The 18,872-nt window shown below is 46.5% G+C and overlaps 1 protein-coding gene across 1 annotated transcript; it reads left to right on the top strand.

The window, feature by feature from the left end:
- Positions 1-7,314: 7,314 nt before the first annotated feature.
- Positions 7,315-8,262, top strand: LOC142001755 (olfactory receptor 52R1-like). The gene has a single exon (XM_074977297.1). It carries the CDS (start codon positions 7,315-7,317, stop codon positions 8,260-8,262), a length of 948 nt encoding a protein of 315 aa, XP_074833398.1.
- Positions 8,263-18,872: the final 10,610 nt, after the last annotated feature.

Here is an 18,872-nt window from a genome sequence, read left to right on the forward strand (position 1 = left end):
CCACTTTGGCTGCATTTCAGTGGCACAGGGCATCTTTCAGTGTGAAGGCTGTTGGCAGATATACAATAAAAGGCTGTACAATGCTCCAGTAGAAGCCAATCACCGCAGAACAGAGCAGAAGAATGTCTCCTTGTGTCTTGCTTACAAAACTGCTGAAATGGACGAGAAAGAAATTTGTTTTCCCCCCAACTTTGTTACACTCTCGACTCACGTTTATTTTGTGGAGCACTAAGACACTTCGATCTTTTTCCATACTACTCCTTCCTACGCAGTCCTTGCCCACTTTGCATGTGTGCCAAGGTCTCTTCCTTCCTAATACTCATTTTTGAATTAATTTCATTCCAGGTTTTCCATCGTTTGCTCACCTCAGCCAATAATTTCTTTCAAACTTTCTCTTTAATTTTAGTAGGTTATGTTTCATAGAAAACTGCTCTTCTTTTGCCTTTTTGTCTTTGGTTTTTGTCTCTGCACATGCCTGATTGAGAACTTTTGGTTTCCAGTAACTTATTTTTCTAGTATCAGAGAGATAGCCATGTTAGTCTGTAGCTTCAAGAACAAGAAGAAACTCTGCTCACATATCTACACAAGTGACATCATGACAGGACCTAACACCAACTATGTCATCAGGGGCTCCTTTACCTGCACATCTACAAATATAATATATGCCATCATGTGCCAGCAGTGCCCCACTGCAATTTACATTGGCCAAACTGGACAGTCTCTACATAAAAGAACATAATACACATAAATCAGACATCAGGAACGGTAATGTACAGAAGTCTGTGGGGAAACACTTCAATCTCTCTGGACACACAGTGGCAGATTTAAGAGCGATGGTTCTCAAACAAAAACATTTTAAAAATCAAATGGAGAGAGCAAAATCTCTGAGCTGCAATTTATTTGCAAATTTGTTTCCATTAACCAAGGATTAACAGAGACTGGGAGTGGCTCGCAGCTTACAAAGGCAGTTTCTCTGCTCTGGGTGCTAATATCTCCTCATTAGACTCTGACAAAGGCTCACATCCCCCTGTCTGATCTGACTTGTTTTTGCCTCTTTTGATAAGTGCAATTGATACTGGGCCATTTCCACCTTGCTGAATAGACGTTATCAGCTCTGGCCCTGCCTCTTCCTGGGACCCCACTCTTTAAATACCCCTCTGAAACCACCCCACCCCCACTCATGCATCTGATGAAGCGGGTCTTTGCCCACGAAAACTTATGCTCCAAAATATCTGTCAGTGTATAAAGTGCCACAAGACTTCTTGTTATTTTTCTAGATTTCAAAACTTAAGTGTTGACTTTCTGTGTCAAAACATGGCACTAGTGCAAATTTTTCAGTTTTATTTCTTTTCTTTAAGGTTATTGACAGGCAATTCTATTCCATGTTCACCCTATTTTTTTCAATTAGGTCAGTTTCGAGGACTGTACTTGCCTCGATAATTGGCTCTTTCCTGTGTGTTTTTATGAGAAGTAAAGCCATTGTCGGAACATCCTGTCTTCCAGGGACAACCAAACCCTTGTGTTGCTTTAAGCTATGATAAGTGGAATCTAATATATGGTTCTGCACTCCTGTGTGTGAGCCTTTGCCTTGTCAAGAATGAATTTTCACAGAAGTCCTTAACATTCCTTATCAATTTTCACAACTTCTGATTTCTATTGCTTACTGTCTATTTTCCCTCTTCCTCATGTGTAATATACTGGTTCCCTCATACTCCTCATCCCCACACACATTTGCTGCCTGATCTTTGCCACCAAACTGGATTTTTAAAAAAAGTCTCTATATGCTGGAATGCTGTCAGTTCCTGCCTTTATTTTCCTCTTCTCTGTCATGTGAGCTCATTGTCATTTCTTCTCTGTACTAAACAATCCCAGACTTTTCAGCCAGCCCGTACATGGCAGCCTTCCCCATTCTCACAGTGTGTCTCAGAACTCCCCTAACTATCATCTACACCCTTTGCAGAGACTGAGTGACCAAAACCGGGCCCATCTAGAGATGATAATTCTCCACCCCATTCCTTGGCATCCAAACATGGTCTTTCTTTCAGCCACTGCTGTGAACGAGTTGGTGTTTCTGAGGTGCTGTATCACTGATGGCGTTTTCCCTGAGATGTGTTTCCTGATGGTGCCTTTTGAGATTTGCAGCACCATGAGGTGTGGAAATTATTGACAAAGGTATGACTGTAAATGTGCAAATGTCAGTAGTAGGGACTCATGTTCCCAATCCATTTCTCTAAATAATGAAAATGTCATTTCTGAGTTTGTGAAGAGTGACCTATCAGCTTCACCATGAGAAAAGCTTCCTTCTGTGTATGCAGTGTTTCATAGTACATGTCACCTCAGGAAGGGATTCAGAGAGAAATTTCCTCGATGCCTTAAATGACTGCTTCTTGGAGCAGCTGGTACAAGAACCCACAAGGGGAGAGGCAATTCTTGATTTAGTACTGAGTGGAACACAGGATCTGGTCCAAGAGGTAACTATTACAGGACTGTCTTTGACCATGGGATTCTGTTTCATGAACAGGGATTTCTGAGAAGAGACAGGATCCACCACACTAAAAGAGGAAAGAGCATCTTTGCGGGCAGCCTTGCAAACCTAGAGATGAGGGCTTTAAACTAGGTTTGTCGGGGGAAGGTGACACAAGCCCAGAGGTAAGTGGGGAAAGAGGAGGGAACAATCAGGTGGGTTTCCTGGGTGAAGAGGAGAAAGCAGGCCAATTGGCCCCTTCTCTAAGATGCTTGTACACTAATGCCAGAAGCCTGGGGAACAAACAGGAAGAATTAGAGGCCCTGGCACAGTCACACAAGTATGAGGTGGTTGGAATAACAGAGACTTGGTGGGACGATTCGCATAACTGGAGCACGGTCACGGTCATTGTTTCGGAAGGACAGACAGGGGAGAAAAGGAGGAGGAGTTGCGCTCTATGTGAGGGAGCAGTGTGATTGCTCAGAGCTCCAGTATGAGGAAGGAGAAAATCCAGTTGAGTGGCTTTGGGTTAAGCTTATAGGTGGAGGTAACAGAGGTGATGTTGTAATTGGTGTCTGTTATAGGCCGCCAGATCAGGGAGAAGAGATAGATGAGGCTTCCTTCAGGCAGCTTAGTGAAGCTTCCAGATCACAGGCCCTGGTTCTCATGGGAGACGTTAATCATCCAGACATTTGTTGGGAGACCAATACAGCAGCACGCAGACAATCCATGAAGTTTTTGGAAACTATTGGGGTTAACTTCTTGGTACAAGCGCTGAAGGAACCAACCAGGGGCCATGCACAACTTGACCTGTTGCTCACAAAGAGGGAAGAACTAGTAGAAGAAATAAAAGTGGGGGGGAACTTGGGCTGCAGCGACCATGTGATCGTAGATTTCAGGATCCGGACGAAAGGAAGAAGGGTGAGTAATAACATACAGACCCTTGATTTCAGAAGAGCAGACTTCGACTCCCTAAGAGACCGGAGGAGCAGGATCCCTTGGGAAATGAAGATGAAGCGGAAAAGAGTTGAAGAGAACTGGAAGTATTTTAAAGAAGTCTTACTGAAGGCACAGTAACAAACAATCCTGCTGCGTAGTAAGAAATGCAAACATGGTAGGCAACCAGCTTGGCTTAACAGGGAAATCCTTAGTCAGCTTAAATTCAAAAAGGATGCATACAAGAAATGGAAACGAGGACAGTTGACTAAGGAGGGGTATAAACATATGGCTGGAGAATGCCGGGCAGTAATCAGGAAAGCGAAAGCACAATTGGAACTGCAGGTGGGAAGGGATATGAAGAGTAACAAGAAGGGTTTCTACAGGCATGTGAACAATAAACAGGTTATCAGAGAAGGTGTGGGGCCATTACTGGATGAGGGAGGTAACCTAGTGACAGATGATGCAGGAAAAGCTGAAGTACTCAATGCTTTTTCTGCCTCAGTCTTCACAGACAAAGTCAACTTCCACATGATGGTCCTAGATTATGCAGTACGGGAAGGTGGAGGGAAGCCATCTGTGGGGAAGGAACAAGTTCTGAGCTATCTAGAAAAACTAGATGTGCACAAGTCCATGGGTCTGGATTTAATGCACCCAGGGTACTGAGGGAATTGGCAGAGGTCATTGCTGAACCTTTGGCCATTACCCTTGAAGACTCTTGGAGATCGGGGGAGATACTGGATGACTGGAAGAAGGCCCATTTTTAAAAAAGGAAAGGAGGACAATCCAGGGAACTATAGACCCATCAGCCTTACCTCAATCCCTGGGAAAAGAATGGAGGGAATCCACAAGGAATCTATTTTGAAGCACTTGGAAGAGGCAAAAGTGATCAAAAGTAGCCAACATGGATTCACCAGGGCAAGTCCTGCCTGACCAATCTGATCAGCTTCTATGACAACGTAACAAGCTCTGTGGACATGAGGAAGTCAGTGGATGTGATATACCTTGACTTCAGCAAGGCTTTTGATACAGTCTCCCACAACATTCTTGTCCATAAGTTAAAGAAATATAGATTGGATCCTTGGACTATAAGATGGATAGAAAGCTGGCTTGATGGTTGGGCCCAACGGGTAGTGGGCAATGGCTCAATATGTAGATGACGGTCTGTTTCAAGTGGAGTGCTGCAAGGCTCGGTTCTGGGGCCGGTGTTATTCAACATCTTTATTAATGACCTGGATGAGAGACTGGGTTGCACCCTCAGCAAGTTTGTAGATGACACAAAACTAGGGGGAGAGGTAGATACATTGGAGGGTAGAGAGAGAATTCAGAGGGACCTGGATAAATTGGAGGACTGGGCCAAAACAAATCTGATGCGGTTCAGTAAGGAGAAGTGTAGAGTCCTGCACATGGGACGGAAGAATCCCAAACATTGTTACAGGCTGGGGACCAACTGGCTCAGCAGCAGTACAATGGAAATGGACCTATGGGTCCTGGTGGATGACAGGCTGGATACGAGTACACAGTGTGCCCTTGTAGCCAAAAAAGCGAACAGCATACTGGGGTGCATAAGGAGGAGCATTTCGAGCAGATCTAGGGAAGTAGTTATTCCACTTTATTTGGCACTGGAGAGGCCACATCTGGAATATTGTGTCCAGTTTTAGGACCCCCGGTATAAAAAGGATGTGGATTTGCTAGAGCGGGTTCAGCAAAGGGCAACAAAAATGATTAAGGGTCTGGAGCACAAGAGCTATGAGGATAGGCTGAGGGATTTGGGCTTGTTTAGTTTACAGAAGAGAAGACTTAGAGGTGATTTAATAGCAGCCTTCAACTTCCTGAAGGGCAGCTCTAAAGAAGAGGGTGAGAAATTGTTATCAGTGGTGTCAGATGGCAGAACAAGGAGTAATGGTCTGAAGTTGAAGAGGGAGAGATGTAGGTTAGATATTAGGAAAAACTTCTTCACCAGGCGGGTGGTGAAGCATTGGAATGCGTTGCCTAGAGAGGTGGTGGATTCTCCATCCCTTGAGGTTTTTAAGTCCCTGCTGGACAAGGTCATGGCTGGGATGACTTAGTAGAGGTTGATCCTGCTTGAAGCGGGGGGCTGGACTAGATGACCTCCTGAGGTTTCTTCCAGCCCTATGATTCTGTGATTCTATGGGTTCTGATAGAACTCAAATGTGAAATTGCGGAACTATTAATGGTGGTTTGTAACCTATCCTTTAAATCAGCTTTGGTACCCAATGATTGGAAGACAGCTAATATAACACCAATATTTAAAAAGGGCTCTAAAGGAGACCCTAGCAATTACAGGCCGGTAAGTCTAACAACAATACCGGGCAAATCGGTAGAAACAATAGCAAAGAATAAAATTGTCAGACACGTAGAACATGATTTGTTGAACAAAAGTCAACATGGTTTCTGTAAAGGGAAGTCGTGTCTTACTAATGTATTAGAGTTCTTTGAAGGGGTTAACAAGCATGAGGGGAGGGGGGATCCAGTAGACATAGTATATTTAAAGAAAGCCTTTGACACGGTCCCCCACCAAAGGCTCTTATGTAAATTAGGTGGTCATGGGATGGGAGGAAAGATCCTTTCATGGATTGATAGCTGGTTAAAAGACAGGAAACAAAGGGTAGGAATAAATGGTAAATTTTCACAATGGAAGGGGGTAGCTCATGGAGTTCCCCAAGGGTCAGTCCTGGGACCAATCTTGTTCAACTTATTCGTCAATGAGCTAGAGAAAAGGGTAAGCAGTGAGATGGCAAAGTTTGCAGATGACACCAAACTGTTCAGGATAGTCAAAACCAAAGCAGACTGTGAAGAACTTCAAAAAAATCTCAGCAAACTGAGTGATTGGGCAGTAAAATGGCAAATGAAATTTAATGTGGGTAAGTGTAAGGTAATGCACATTGGGCAAAATAACCCCAATTATACATACAATATGATGGGAGCAAATTTAGCTACAACAGATCAGAAAAGGGATCTTGGAATTATAGTGGATAGTTCTCTGAAAACATCCACGCAGTGTGCAGCGGCAGTCAGTGAAGCAAATAAGATGTTAGGAATAATTAAAAAAGAGAGAGAAAATAAGACAAAGAATATTTTACTTCCCCTTTATAAAACTATGGTACGCCCACATCTTGACTACTGCATGTAGATGTGGTCTCCTCACCTCAGAAAATATATATTGGAGTTAGAAAAGTTTCAGAAAAGGGCAAATGATTAAGGGTTTGGAATGGGTCCCATATGAGGAGAGGCTAGAGAGACTGGGACTTTTCAGTCTCGAAAAGAGGAGTCTGAGGGGTGACATGATAGAGGTATGTAAAATAATGAATGGCGTGGAGAAAGTGAATACAGAAAAGTTATTTACTTGTTCCCATAATATAAGAACTAGAGGACACCAAATGCAATTAATGGGTAGCAGGTTCAAAACTAACAAAATAAAGTTTTTCTTCACACAGCGCACAGTCAATCTGTGGAACTCCTTACCAGAGGACTCTGTGAAGGCCAGGACTCTAACACAGTTAAAAACAGAGCTCGATAAATATTTGGAGGTTAGGTCCATAGATGGCTATTAGCAAGGGGTAAGGTATGGTGCCTAGCCTTTTGTCGAAGGCGGGAGATGGATGGCAGGAGACAAATGGCTTGATCATTGTCTTCGGTTCACCTCCTCTGGGGCACCTGGCATTGGCTACAGTCAGCAGACAGGATACTGGGCTAGACGGACCTTTGGTCTCACCCAGTATGGCCGCTCTTATGTTCGTATGTTCTTATATATTAACATTATTTTTTCTTTCAGGCATTTGTACTGTGAGCATTGCCCTAAACCCTGGGCAAACACAGGAAGACCGGGGAGCTGATGGTACTGTTGGGAAACATCATTCTGCATCATATTTGGACACCTTCTTCCCTTTTCCATGTCAGATTCTAACACAACCTACTTCTCCAATCCATCCCACTTCATCCTTCTGGGCATTCCTGGTCTGGAGGCAGCCCACATCTGGATCTCCATCCCCTTCTGCGCCATGTACACAATTACTCTCTTGGGGAACTTCACCATCTTGTTCACCGTGAAGATGGAACCGAGCCTCCATGAGCCCATGTACTATTTCCTCTGCATGTTGGCCATCACTGACCTGGTCCTGTCTACATCTACCATTCCCAAAATGCTCAGCATCTTCTGGTTCAATTCCAGGGAGATTGGTTTCAACGCCTGCCTCACCCAGCTGTACTTCATTCATTCCTTCTCAGTGATCGAGTCTGGAATCTTCGTAGCCATGGGTTTTGATCGCTACGTGGCCATCTGCCATCCCCTGAGACATTCCACCATCCTGAATAACCATATGGTGGCCAAGATTGGCCTGGCTGTGGTGCTGCGCGGTGGCATCCTCGAATTGCCCTACCCATTCCTGGCGAGGCATTGGCCATATTGCAGAACCAACATCATTCCCTACACACAATGTGAACACATGGATGTGGTGAGACTGGCCTGCGCTGACATCCGCATCAGTAGTTACTATGGCCTCTTTGATGTTATCTTTGTAACTACCCTGGATTTGTTATTAATTGCTATGTCCTATATACAGATCCTCAGGGATATCTTCCGACTCCCCACAAAGGAAGCTCGGCTCAAGACCTTTGGGACCTGCACTTCCCACATCTGTGTCATCCTAACATTTTATGTTCCAACTGTCTTTGCCTCCCTCACACCCCGTTTTGGCTTCACTATACCCCTGTATGTCTACGTCCTCATGGCTAACGTTTACCTGCTGGTGCCCCCCATGTTAAATCCCATCATCTATGGGGTCAGGACCAAACATATACGGGACCGGCTGCTCCGGCTTCTTCCTCAGAAAGGGACATAGAAGATTTGCCCTGGTTCTGTGCTTCACAGACAGAACTGAGCTGTCTGTGTACGTAGGGTTTTTCTTTGTGCATTATCTCTGTGAAGCTCATTAACTCATAGTGCTGTCAGCCTTTTAATTTTAAGTGGCTAGTGAAGGACTTTCCCCTCTCCACTGCCTCTTCCGTGAATGCCCAACCCCTGCTCCACATCTTCCTTTGCAGCCCCAGGCATTTCTCTGATGCTTTTTCCATGTTTTCTTTTCTCTTGCTTCCTCATCTCCTCCTCTGCCACTCTGTGGATCATCTCTTTGATAGGTCCCTCCAGTGTGTCATCTAGAACTGGGGTATAGCTGATCTCTGCGTCTCACCAGTCGAAGCTCCCTCTTGCAGAAAGCCATGTCAAGCTGCAAAGATGTCCAAACTTGCCTCAGATCCTCATCCAAAAGCAGGGACCACCCCCCAGCTCTGTTCATAGCCAGTCAGTAGAAGGACCCACAATAGAGAGTGTACAGGCAAAATACCCAGCCTATAACCCCAGAGTTGTACTCACTCTCCTTTCTCAGTGAAGGCCCAGTATGTGTGAATTTCTTACCCAGTGGCCAACATCAGCAAAGGAAAGTGGACATACACCAACTCTTGTTCATGAGCTGAGATATATACCTTTTGCAATTCATACAACACACAAGCCGTGTCTACACGCGCACGCTACTTCGAAGTAGAGGCACTAACTTCAAAATAGCACCCGTCACGGCTACACGTGTTGGGCGCTATTTCGATGTTAACATCGACGTTAGGTGGTGTGACGTTGAAGCCGCTAACCCCATTAGGGGATGGGAATAGTGCCCTACTTTGAAGTTGAACGTCAAAATAGGGCACGTGTAGCTGATCCACGTCCCGCAACATCGAAATAGCGGGGTCCGCCATGGTGGCCATCAGCTGAGGGGTTGAGAGACGCTCTCTGTCCAGCCCCTGCGGGGCTTTATGGTCACCATGTGCAGCAGCCCTTAGCCCAGGGCTTCTGGCTGCTGCTGCTGCAGCTGCAGGTGGGGTTCTGTGCTGCATGCACAGGGTCTGCAACCAGTTGTCTGCTCTGTGGATCTTGTGTTGTTTAGTGCAACTGTGTCTGGGAGGGGCCCTTTTAGGGAGTGGCTTTCTGTCGAGTCTGCCCTGTGATCCTGTCTGCAGCTGTGCCTGGCACCCTTATTTCGATGTGTGCTACTTTGGCGTGTAGACGTTCCCTCGCAGCGCCTATTTCGATGTGGTGCTGAGCAACGTCGATGTTGAACGTCGACGTTGCCAGCCCTGGAGGACGTGTAGACGTTATTCATCGAAATAAGCTACTTCGATGTAGGCTTCACTTGTAGACGTAGCTACAGTGTGTTAGGTAACATATACTAATATAATAGACTGGTTAGCCAGAGAAAGGGAACTTTGAATTGATGATATATAATAGCTCACAGATCAAAGTACATGACCTGAAGAAATTAAACAAAACTGCAATCTGAGCATAACGTAACAGTTTGGATTTGAATGATGCAGCATCTCTCCCAGTTAGCCAGCAAAAGCAAGTTAGTGTTTTCAGTCAGGCTTCCTTCTTTCTTGCCTGGGACCAACTCTTTCCCTGCCCCCAGTTCATGTTTTTCCTGTGGTACTTTCCATTGTGTTGTCGGAAGAGTAAAGAGCTGTCCCTTTTTATATCTTCTTTCATATTGCTTGACTCCACTAGTGCTGAGAGTACTTAATAAAGAAATAAAGAATGTTTGTCTTGAGACTGTGGATGAAAAGAGAGTCCTCGTGTCGTTATGCCCGATTTGCCAGAGGCACCTTTATTAAAAGACAAACAGCTGCTGGGAGGATCCTTCACTATCTGACCCGGGCAGACTGTGCAGTCAGGAGAGGCCCACTTCAGCAAAAATGTTTCAAGGTTTTATAGTCTTCGTACAGCACAGATCTCTCAGTGCCAAATAAGGGTGCGATTACCAAATTCGGAAAGCAAGGATGTGAAGATGAGAGAAAAGCACGTCCTCTGCAGTAACTGGGCAGCCCCAGGTTTTCAGAGCAAAGAAGAGATACTTCCTTATCAGTTACACAGCTGCCAGCAAAAGATAGAGACTTGCCTGCTTGGCAGTCCATGGCCCAACAATCACATTCTCCTTACCTTATGGCCACCCCGTTTCAGGCCTCCAGACAGGCATGAAGACTCAGCCAAAGTTTAGGGCGTAACTAATTCAGATTCCACAAGAGTTCGTCGAAATCTGCTCTTTTGGGATTGGAGGCCATTCACTCTTCTCCTGCACCCTGAAGCAAGTGGGAACAACTTGCCTCTGTCTTCCTTATGGCAGCTGTTCAAATGTTTGAAGATCCCTATAATATCTCCTCTTAACCTCCCCTTTCCCACCTAAGCCCATCTGGTTCTTTTGCTTCCTCATGTGGTTTTCATTCCATCACTTGGAGCATCTTTATCTTTCAATCTGAGATTGTTTCTAGTTTCTCCACTGCCTTTCTATACAGAGTAACCTACAAGGACACAGTACGCCAGCTGAGGCCTGACCAGATCCAAGCAACATGGTACACTCACCTGGCATGACTGGCATGCACTGACTCCACTGGCACAACCTAGCACTGAATATGCCTTACTTAAAAGACAAAGGAATAAATCACACCCTGTCTAGAGTCTGCAGTGTGAATGAATGCCCAGTGTGAAACACATAAGGGGAACAATACAACCCCACCGTTGATCGAGAGACTGACTGCTGAGGAGGTGGTGTGCTTATGGAGACTGAAGAACTCTTTCCATCTGTGTAGGCAGAGTCTATACTGAATCTCCACAACAACAACACCACTCTTGTATTTCAAGTGTAGACAAACCCTCAAGGAGATCTCTCAGATAAGTATCCATTGTGGATTCACAGACATGGGGAGTTGGAGAAGCCTTCACTTTCTTTGGCAGCATGTTCCAATGATTAAACACCCTCTGTGATTCACATTTGTCCCTTATTTCCAGCCAGAATTTGGCCGGCTTCTGCTTGCATCCACTGGGTTTTGCTCAACTTTCTCCTTTAGATTCTGTCTGGCATTCTCTCCAGACTCCAGCCATTTTTGTATCTTTTTTTCCAAACCATCTCCAATTTTTCACCATTCCTATTGAAATGTGGCTCTTTATGCATCCAAGGATCCCATCAGCCTTTGGGCTACAGCATTGCACTGGGAGCTCATAATGAGATACTTTCCTGCCATAACCCTTATCCTTTTCAGATTTCCTTCATTCCATATTACAGTGCTCAAGTCTGTGGGTCAGGCCTTTATTCCGTGTTGCACTTGACTGCGTTATAACATTTTGCTTCATTGGGCTCAGTTCACGAATCAGTGCGCCTGCCCTGGTCTCTTTATTTTATCATTCTGCCAGTCTTCACATCACCCATACATTCTATTGGCAGTGATTTTTCTCTTTGATTCTTGATCATTCAGAAAATATTGAATAGTGTTTGGCCTACAAGGGTTCCCTGCAGATTCTCACTAGACCTAGACAGTTGCCCATTGACAACAGCTTTCTGAGAACATTTACTTTTTATTATTTAGTGAGAACCATCAGACATTTTTTTGAATAATTATACATATTCCCTAAGGAAGATACATGTCATTTTTTGTGTGATTTTCCCCCTATTAAGTCACAAGGCTAAAAGAAATCTAAATAGAGTACCTGTGTGTATTGTCTCCTATCAACCAATGGATGAAATTGTTTCACCAATGAGAACAGCCTCAAGCTGTACCTGTACATTGTCTGTCCATCCAGGCATTTGTACTGCAGCCTTCATCCTACCCAATCGGGACATAAAGGAAATCAGGAGAACATACAGCAAGTGCAAGAGACTCTGTTATGCCTCAGAGGTGAAAAACTTCTTCTCCACTCCCTGTCAGAATCCAACACAACCAACTTCACCAACCCCTGAACCTTTATCCTGCTGGACATTCCTGGTCTGGAGGAAGTCTATGGCTGGAGCTCCATCCCCTTCTGCACCGTATATGCTTAAGCTGTCTTTGGGAATTTCATCATCCTGTGTATAGTGAAGAAGTAGATGAACCTCCATGAACCCATGGACCCTCTGTATTCTGGCTGTCACTGACCTTGTCCTGTGCACAGCCACCCTGCCCATAATGCTGACGATCTTCTGGATCAGTTCCAGGGAGATCGATTTCAATGCCTGCCTCACCCAGATATACTTCATTCACTGCTTCACAAGGTTGGATTCTGGGATCTTTATGGTCATGGCTTCATGGCCATCTGCTATTTCCTCGGACATTCCACCATCATGACAAACCCTGTGGTGGCCAAGACTAGCCTGGCCAAGGCACTGTGCTGTTGCTCTCTCACATGGCTCTCCCCCTTCTGGGTTTGGCAGTGCTCTTCCTTTCTTGTCTATTGTCACTAGCACGGATCTTGTCCATTCCTTAGGTATCTTCCCTTCTTTCCATGCTATATTACATAGGCGGTGTATTTCCTGAATCATGCTTTCTCCACCATAGTTAATCATCTTTCCTGTGATCTTATCATTTCCAGGGCTCTTGTTGTTCTTTAGTCATTTCACTGCTCTTTCTACTTCCTCCTTCAAAATGTCAGTCTCACTCTCGATGCTCAGGGGCGATATCCCTTTCAATGGTCACCTCAGCCATGCCAGGGTCACAACTGAGTGGGCATTTGGGAGGCTGATGGGGAGGTTTAGCTGCCTTCTCAGCAGCCGGGATGTCAGCCTCCCAAATGTTCCCATGGTGATTGCCACCTGTTGTGCCCTCCCCAACCTCGTAAAGGCCAGGCAGGAGCCCTTTAACCAGGGTTGGGCCATGGACCTGGGGACTGGGTATGAGAAGCCACCCACTGCCCCGTGCCACTAGGCACAGAGTAATGGGGTCAGGGTCTGGGAGGCCCAGTGCCAGGTCTTCATTCAGAGCCTGCCCTGACCCCCCTAGCCACACACTGCACCATGCCCCCCCACTCCCCCTCCTCTCACACTCCCCAACCTCACCACTCTCCCACCAAGCACCAGGGACACAGGTTTAGGGTGGGAACATCAACCTTTACTATTGGGGAAATAAACTCATTGTGCAAAACTGAAGAGAACAACATATGAAAGGCTCTGTTGCCCAGGGCCTGGGCGGCTGGGATCCCTGTCAGCTATGGCTGCCCCTACAGCCCTGGGTCCAGGTTCCCCTTTTGGACTGTGATGGGGCTGGGACCACAGGAGGTAGGGATGGGGTGGTGGTGCCACCGGCCTGGCCTCCTCAGGGTGTGAGGGGGGTGCCAATAGGGCTGAGACAGGTGTTCCCACCTCTGCCAGCAGCCACCGAGCCAGCTCCAGTCAGGTGGGCAGTGACAGGTCTGCCAGGAGGTGGGCAGCTGCAGGGGATGGGCCAGACATGGGAGGGGCAGCTGTGGGGGGGGGCAGCTGTGGGGGAGGAGAAGCTGTGGGCCGCGCTGGCAAGGCGGCAGGCAGTTGGATGAGGTGAGCAGCCAAGGCCTGGGCCACAGCATCCAGGCTGCCAGCCAGCCACACCCACACATCCCGCTCCATCCTCAGCCAGTCCTGGAGCACCCCAGTCATCTCCAGCACAACTGCCCAGTCGGGGGCCACCTCCTCCTCCCTTCAGTGCTGTCTGTGGGAGGCCCTGCTGCAGCCACAAGGGGATGCAGACTTGGGTGATGGGGTGGCCACCCAGCCCCTGCACCTGCAGCCTGCTCTGGTGGGTTGTGGCACCTTCCCGATGATGGACCTGTGGAGACAGGAGGAGGGGCAGGGGGATGGCCCATAAGTGCTGTGTCCCAACCCCAGAGGGTCCAGGACCCCCGCTCCACTGGCTCCCACCCTGGTCCCATGCTGTCTGACGGCCCTGTGGAATCCCAGGTGCCCAGGGGTTCCCACTCGGTGAGGGTCAGCCGATGCTCCCTCCCCCTTCCCTATCCCCAGGTGTGTGGGCTGCGGGGCTGTTCTGGGTGGGCCCTGTCCCCATCCCTAGTGACATGCTGCTCATCCCCTATGTACTGACTGTGATTTCCTGGGGCTCGGGTGAGACCCGGCTGGAGGAGGCTTGGCTGGGTGTCCCAGAGAGGAGGGTGATGGTGAGAGTCCCATTGCTGGAGCCCTCGTCATCTCTCTCAGCCTCAGTCAGCCAATTCCTGCGTGGGGAGCTCATAGTGCCAGAGGGGCCCACCTCGTTCTCTCTGTCCACAGTGAGGGGGAGTGGTGGTGTCCACAATATGCTCCAGGGTGTACGCCTCCCTCAGCCCCAGGAGCCTGTGCAGCTCCTGGTAGTGGGAACAGTGGACAGGCTGTGCCCCCAAGCAGCTGGCAGCATTGTAGGCCTTGATGTAGGTCTGACAGAGGTCTTTTACCTTGATGTGGACACTGCTGCCAGTGTGGTCGGGGTAGCCTCGGGTGGTTAGGCCACTGATGAGCTGGTCAAAGTCCTCAGTGTTGTGCTGGTGGGCACTACAGGGCTAAAAGGGTCAGGGGCAGGGCTAACATTTGATTGATGCTAGGCTCCTTATACTGCTTATGTTTTTGGCCACTTCACTTCAGCCTTTCCCTCCATTTATGTAGCTCTATAGAGGGGATATGTTTGTAGTCACTTTCCTTCATAGGTGTTTTCAAAATCCTTCAATGAAAGATGTTGCACCGTGTGATGATTGTTGCTGATAAGAACAGCTGATCACTGATCCCTCAGTGAAAGCCCCGTAGGGCTGCAGGAAGTGTCAGTGATGGCCTTTAGTCATCCTTCTCTAGGCTTCTCTGTCTACAGCCTACTCAGCCATCCTGGGCATGGAGAGAGTATCAGCGTCTATGGACACCTTGGCATTAAGCCTTCTCTTCTTCCAAATACTTCATAACTTTTGCCACTCTTCTATGCAAGATTCCAGTTTATCCCCATCTTCCCTGAAATGTGGTGTGCAACCTCGACACAACACCTCAGTAGAAGCAAAAGAATGACTTCTGGTGTCTTGCTTACAAATCTTGCTTGAAATGGACTACAATGAAATTTGTTTTTCACCCCATCTTTGTTACACATTTATCTTGTACAGCACTATGACATTTAGATCTTTTTTGACATTACTCCTTCCTTGGCAGACTAACAAGAAGGGTTTCTACAGGCATGTTAAAAATAAACAGGTTTTCAGTGAAGGTTTGGGGCCATTACTGGATGAGCAAAGTAAGCAAGGGACAGATGATGTAGGAAAAGCTGAAGTACTCAATGCCTTTTTTCCCTCAGTCTTCACGGACAAAGTCAACTTCTCCATGATGGCACTAGACAATGCAATAAGGGAAGGTGGAGGGCAGCCATCTGTGTGGAAGGAACAAGTTCTGAGCTATTGAGAAAAACTAGATGTGCACAAGTCCATGGGTCTGGATTTAATGCACCCCAGGGTACTGAGGCAATTGGCAGAGGTCATTGCTGAACCTTTGGCCATTATTCTTGAAGACTCTTGGAGTTCGGGGGAGATACCCGCTGACTGGAAGAAGGCAAACATAGTACCCATCTTTAAAAAAGGAAAGAAGGACAATCCAGGGAACTATAGACCCATCAGCCTTATCTCAATCTCTGGGAAGATAATGGAGGGAGTCCACAAGGAATCCATTTTGAAGCACTTGGAAGAGGGGAAAGTGATCAAAAGTAGCCAACATGGATTCATTGGGGTAAATCCTGCCTGACCAATCTGATTAGCTTCTATGACGAGGTAACAAGCTCTGTGGGCAAGGGGAAGTCAGTGGATGTGATATACCTTGACTTCAGCAAGGCTTTTGATATGGTCTCCCACAACATGCTTTTCCATAAGTTAAGGAAATATGGATTGGATCCTTGGACTATAAACTGGCTTGATGGTCGGACCCAACAGGTAGTGGTCGATGGCTCAATATCTGAATGGTGATTCTGGGGCCGGTATTATTCAACATCTTTATTAACGACCTGGATGAGGGACTGGATTGCACCCTCAGCAAGTTCATGGATGAAGCAAAACTAGGGGGAGAGATAGATATGTTGGAGGGTAGAGAGAGAATCCAGAGTGACCTGGATAAATTGGAGGACTGGGCCAAAAGAAATATGATGCGGTTCAACAAGGAGAAGTGTAGAGTCCTGCACCTGGGGCGGAAGAATTACAAGCATTGATACAGGCTGGGGTCCAACCGGCTTAGCAGCAGTATGATGGAAAGGGACCTAGGGATTCTGGTGGATGACAGGCTGGATATGAGTAAACAGTGTGCCCTTGTAGCCAAGAAGGCTAACAGCATACTGGGGTGCATTAGGAGGAGGATTTTGAGCAGATCTAGAGAAGTGGTTATTCCTCTTTATTCGGCATTGGTGAGGCCACATCTTGAATAGTGTATCCAGTTTTGCCCCCCCCCCAGTATAAAAAGGATGTGGATTTGCTGGAGCAGGTTCAGTGGAGGGCAACAAAAATGATTAAGAGTTTGGAGCATAAGACCTATGAGGAGAGGCTGAGGAATTTGGGCTTGTTTAGTTTACAAAATAGAAAACTTAGAGATGATTTTATAGCAGCCTTCAACTTCCTGAACGGGAGCTCTAAAAAGGAGGGTGAGAAACTGTTCACACTGGTGTCAGATGGCAGAACAAAGAGTCATGGTCTGAAGTTGAAGACAGAGAGGTGTAGGTTAGATATTAGGAAAAACTACTTCATCAGGAGGGTGGTGAAGCATTGGAATGCATTGCCTAGAGAGGTGGTGGATTCTCCATCCCTTGAGGTTTTTAAGTCCCAGCTGGACAAGGTCCTGTCTGGGATGACTTAGTGGAGTTGAGCCTGCTTGAAGCAGGGGGCTGGACTAAAAGACCTCCTGAGGCCCCTTCCAGCCCTGGGATTCTGTGATTCCGTGTTATACTTTGACTTTAGCAAAGCTTTTGATACAGTTTTCCATAATGTTCTTGAACATAAGTTAAGGAAGTATGACCTGTAAAATGGATAGAAAGCTAGCTAGATGGTGAGGCCCAAGAGGTATTGGTCAGTGGCTCAGTGTGGGGTTGGCAGATGTTTTCAAGTGGAGTGCCCCAAGGATCAGATCTTGGGGCAGTAATATTCAACACCTTTATTGATACATTGAAGAGCAGTGATAGGTTCGAGAGTAACCTAGACCAAATGGAATATTAGCCCAAAAGAAATTTGATGAGGTTCAATGAAGAGAAATGCTGTTTTCTGATCATGGGACAGAAAAACCCCAAGCATTGCTAAAGGCTGGGGACTGACTGACTTAGTAGCAGTGCAGCAGAAAAGGGTCTGAGGATTACAGTGGGTGAGTGGCTGGATAGGAGTCAACAGTGTTCCCTTCTAGCCAAGAAGGCTAATGGTGTATTGGGGTGCATTAGTAGAAGGATTTCCAGTACATAAGAACATAAGAATGGCCATACTGGGTCAGACCAAAGGTCCATCCAGCCCAGCATCCCATCTGCCGACGGTGGCCAATGCCAGGTGCCCCAGAGAAGGAGAACAGAAGACAATGATCAAGTGATTTATCTCCTGCCATCCATTTCCTGCCGTTGTTCTGAAGGCTAGGGCACCATACTTTACCCCTGGCTAATAGCCATTTATGGACCTAACCTGCAAAAATTTATCAAGCTCTTTTTTAAACCCTAATAGAGTCCTGGCCTTCACAGCCTCCTCGGGCAAGGAGATCCACAGGTTGACTGTGCGCTGTGTGAAGAAAAATGTCCTTTTATTAGTTTTGAACCTACTACCCATCAATTTCATTTGGTGTCCCCTAGTTCTTGTATTATGGGAAAAGGTCAATAATTTTTCTATATTCACTTTCTCCACACCATTCATGATTTTATATACCTCTATCATATCGCCCCTCAATCGCCTCTTTTCCAAACTGAAAAGTCCCAGTCTCTCTAGCCTCTCCCCATATGGGACCCGTTCCAAGCCCCTAATCATCTTAGTCGCCCTTTTCTGAACCTTTTCTAATGCCAATATATCTTTTTTGAGGTGAGGAGACCACATCTGCACGCGGTACTCAAGATGTGGGCGTACCATAGTTTTATATAGGGGAAGTATGATATCTTTTGTCTTATTATCGATCCCTTTTTTAATAATTCCTAACATCCTATTTGCTTTACTAACTGCTGCTGCACACGGCGTGGATGCCTTCAGAGAACTATCCACTATAACTCCAAGATCCCTTTCCTGATCTGTCGTAGCTAAATTTGACCCCATCATGTAGTACGTGTAATTTGGGTTATTTTTTCCAGTAGATCTATAGAAGTTATTATTCCCCTCTACTCAGCGCTGGTGAGGCCACATCTGGAGTTTTGCGTCCAGTTCGCCCCCGCTCCTGAATATAGAAAGAATGTGGATGCGTTGGATCTGATTCAGTGGGGAGGTAACAAAAATGATTAAATGTCTGGAGCACATGACCTGTCAGGAGAGGCAAAGAGCTCTGGGCTTCTTTAGTTTTCAGAAAAGAAGAGTGAGGGGTGATTGGATAGAAGTCTTCAACTTCCTGAAGGGGAGATCTAAAGAGTATGGAGATAGACTGTTCACAGTGGTAACAGGTGGGAGAACAAGGAGCAATGGTCTGAAGTTAAATACGGAAAGGAGTAGGTTGGATATTACGAAAAACTATTTCACCAG

The sequence above is a fragment of the Carettochelys insculpta genome, chromosome 1 (assembly GCF_033958435.1).
Source record: "Carettochelys insculpta isolate YL-2023 chromosome 1, ASM3395843v1, whole genome shotgun sequence".
In the NCBI taxonomy this organism is placed as follows: Eukaryota; Metazoa; Chordata; order Testudines; family Carettochelyidae; genus Carettochelys; species Carettochelys insculpta.

What these genes read in the sequence shown, in the direction of transcription:
- LOC142001755 (XM_074977297.1), top strand. Translation starts at nt 7,315, where the DNA reads ATGTCAGATTCTAACACAACCTACTTCTCCAATCCATCCCACTTCATC.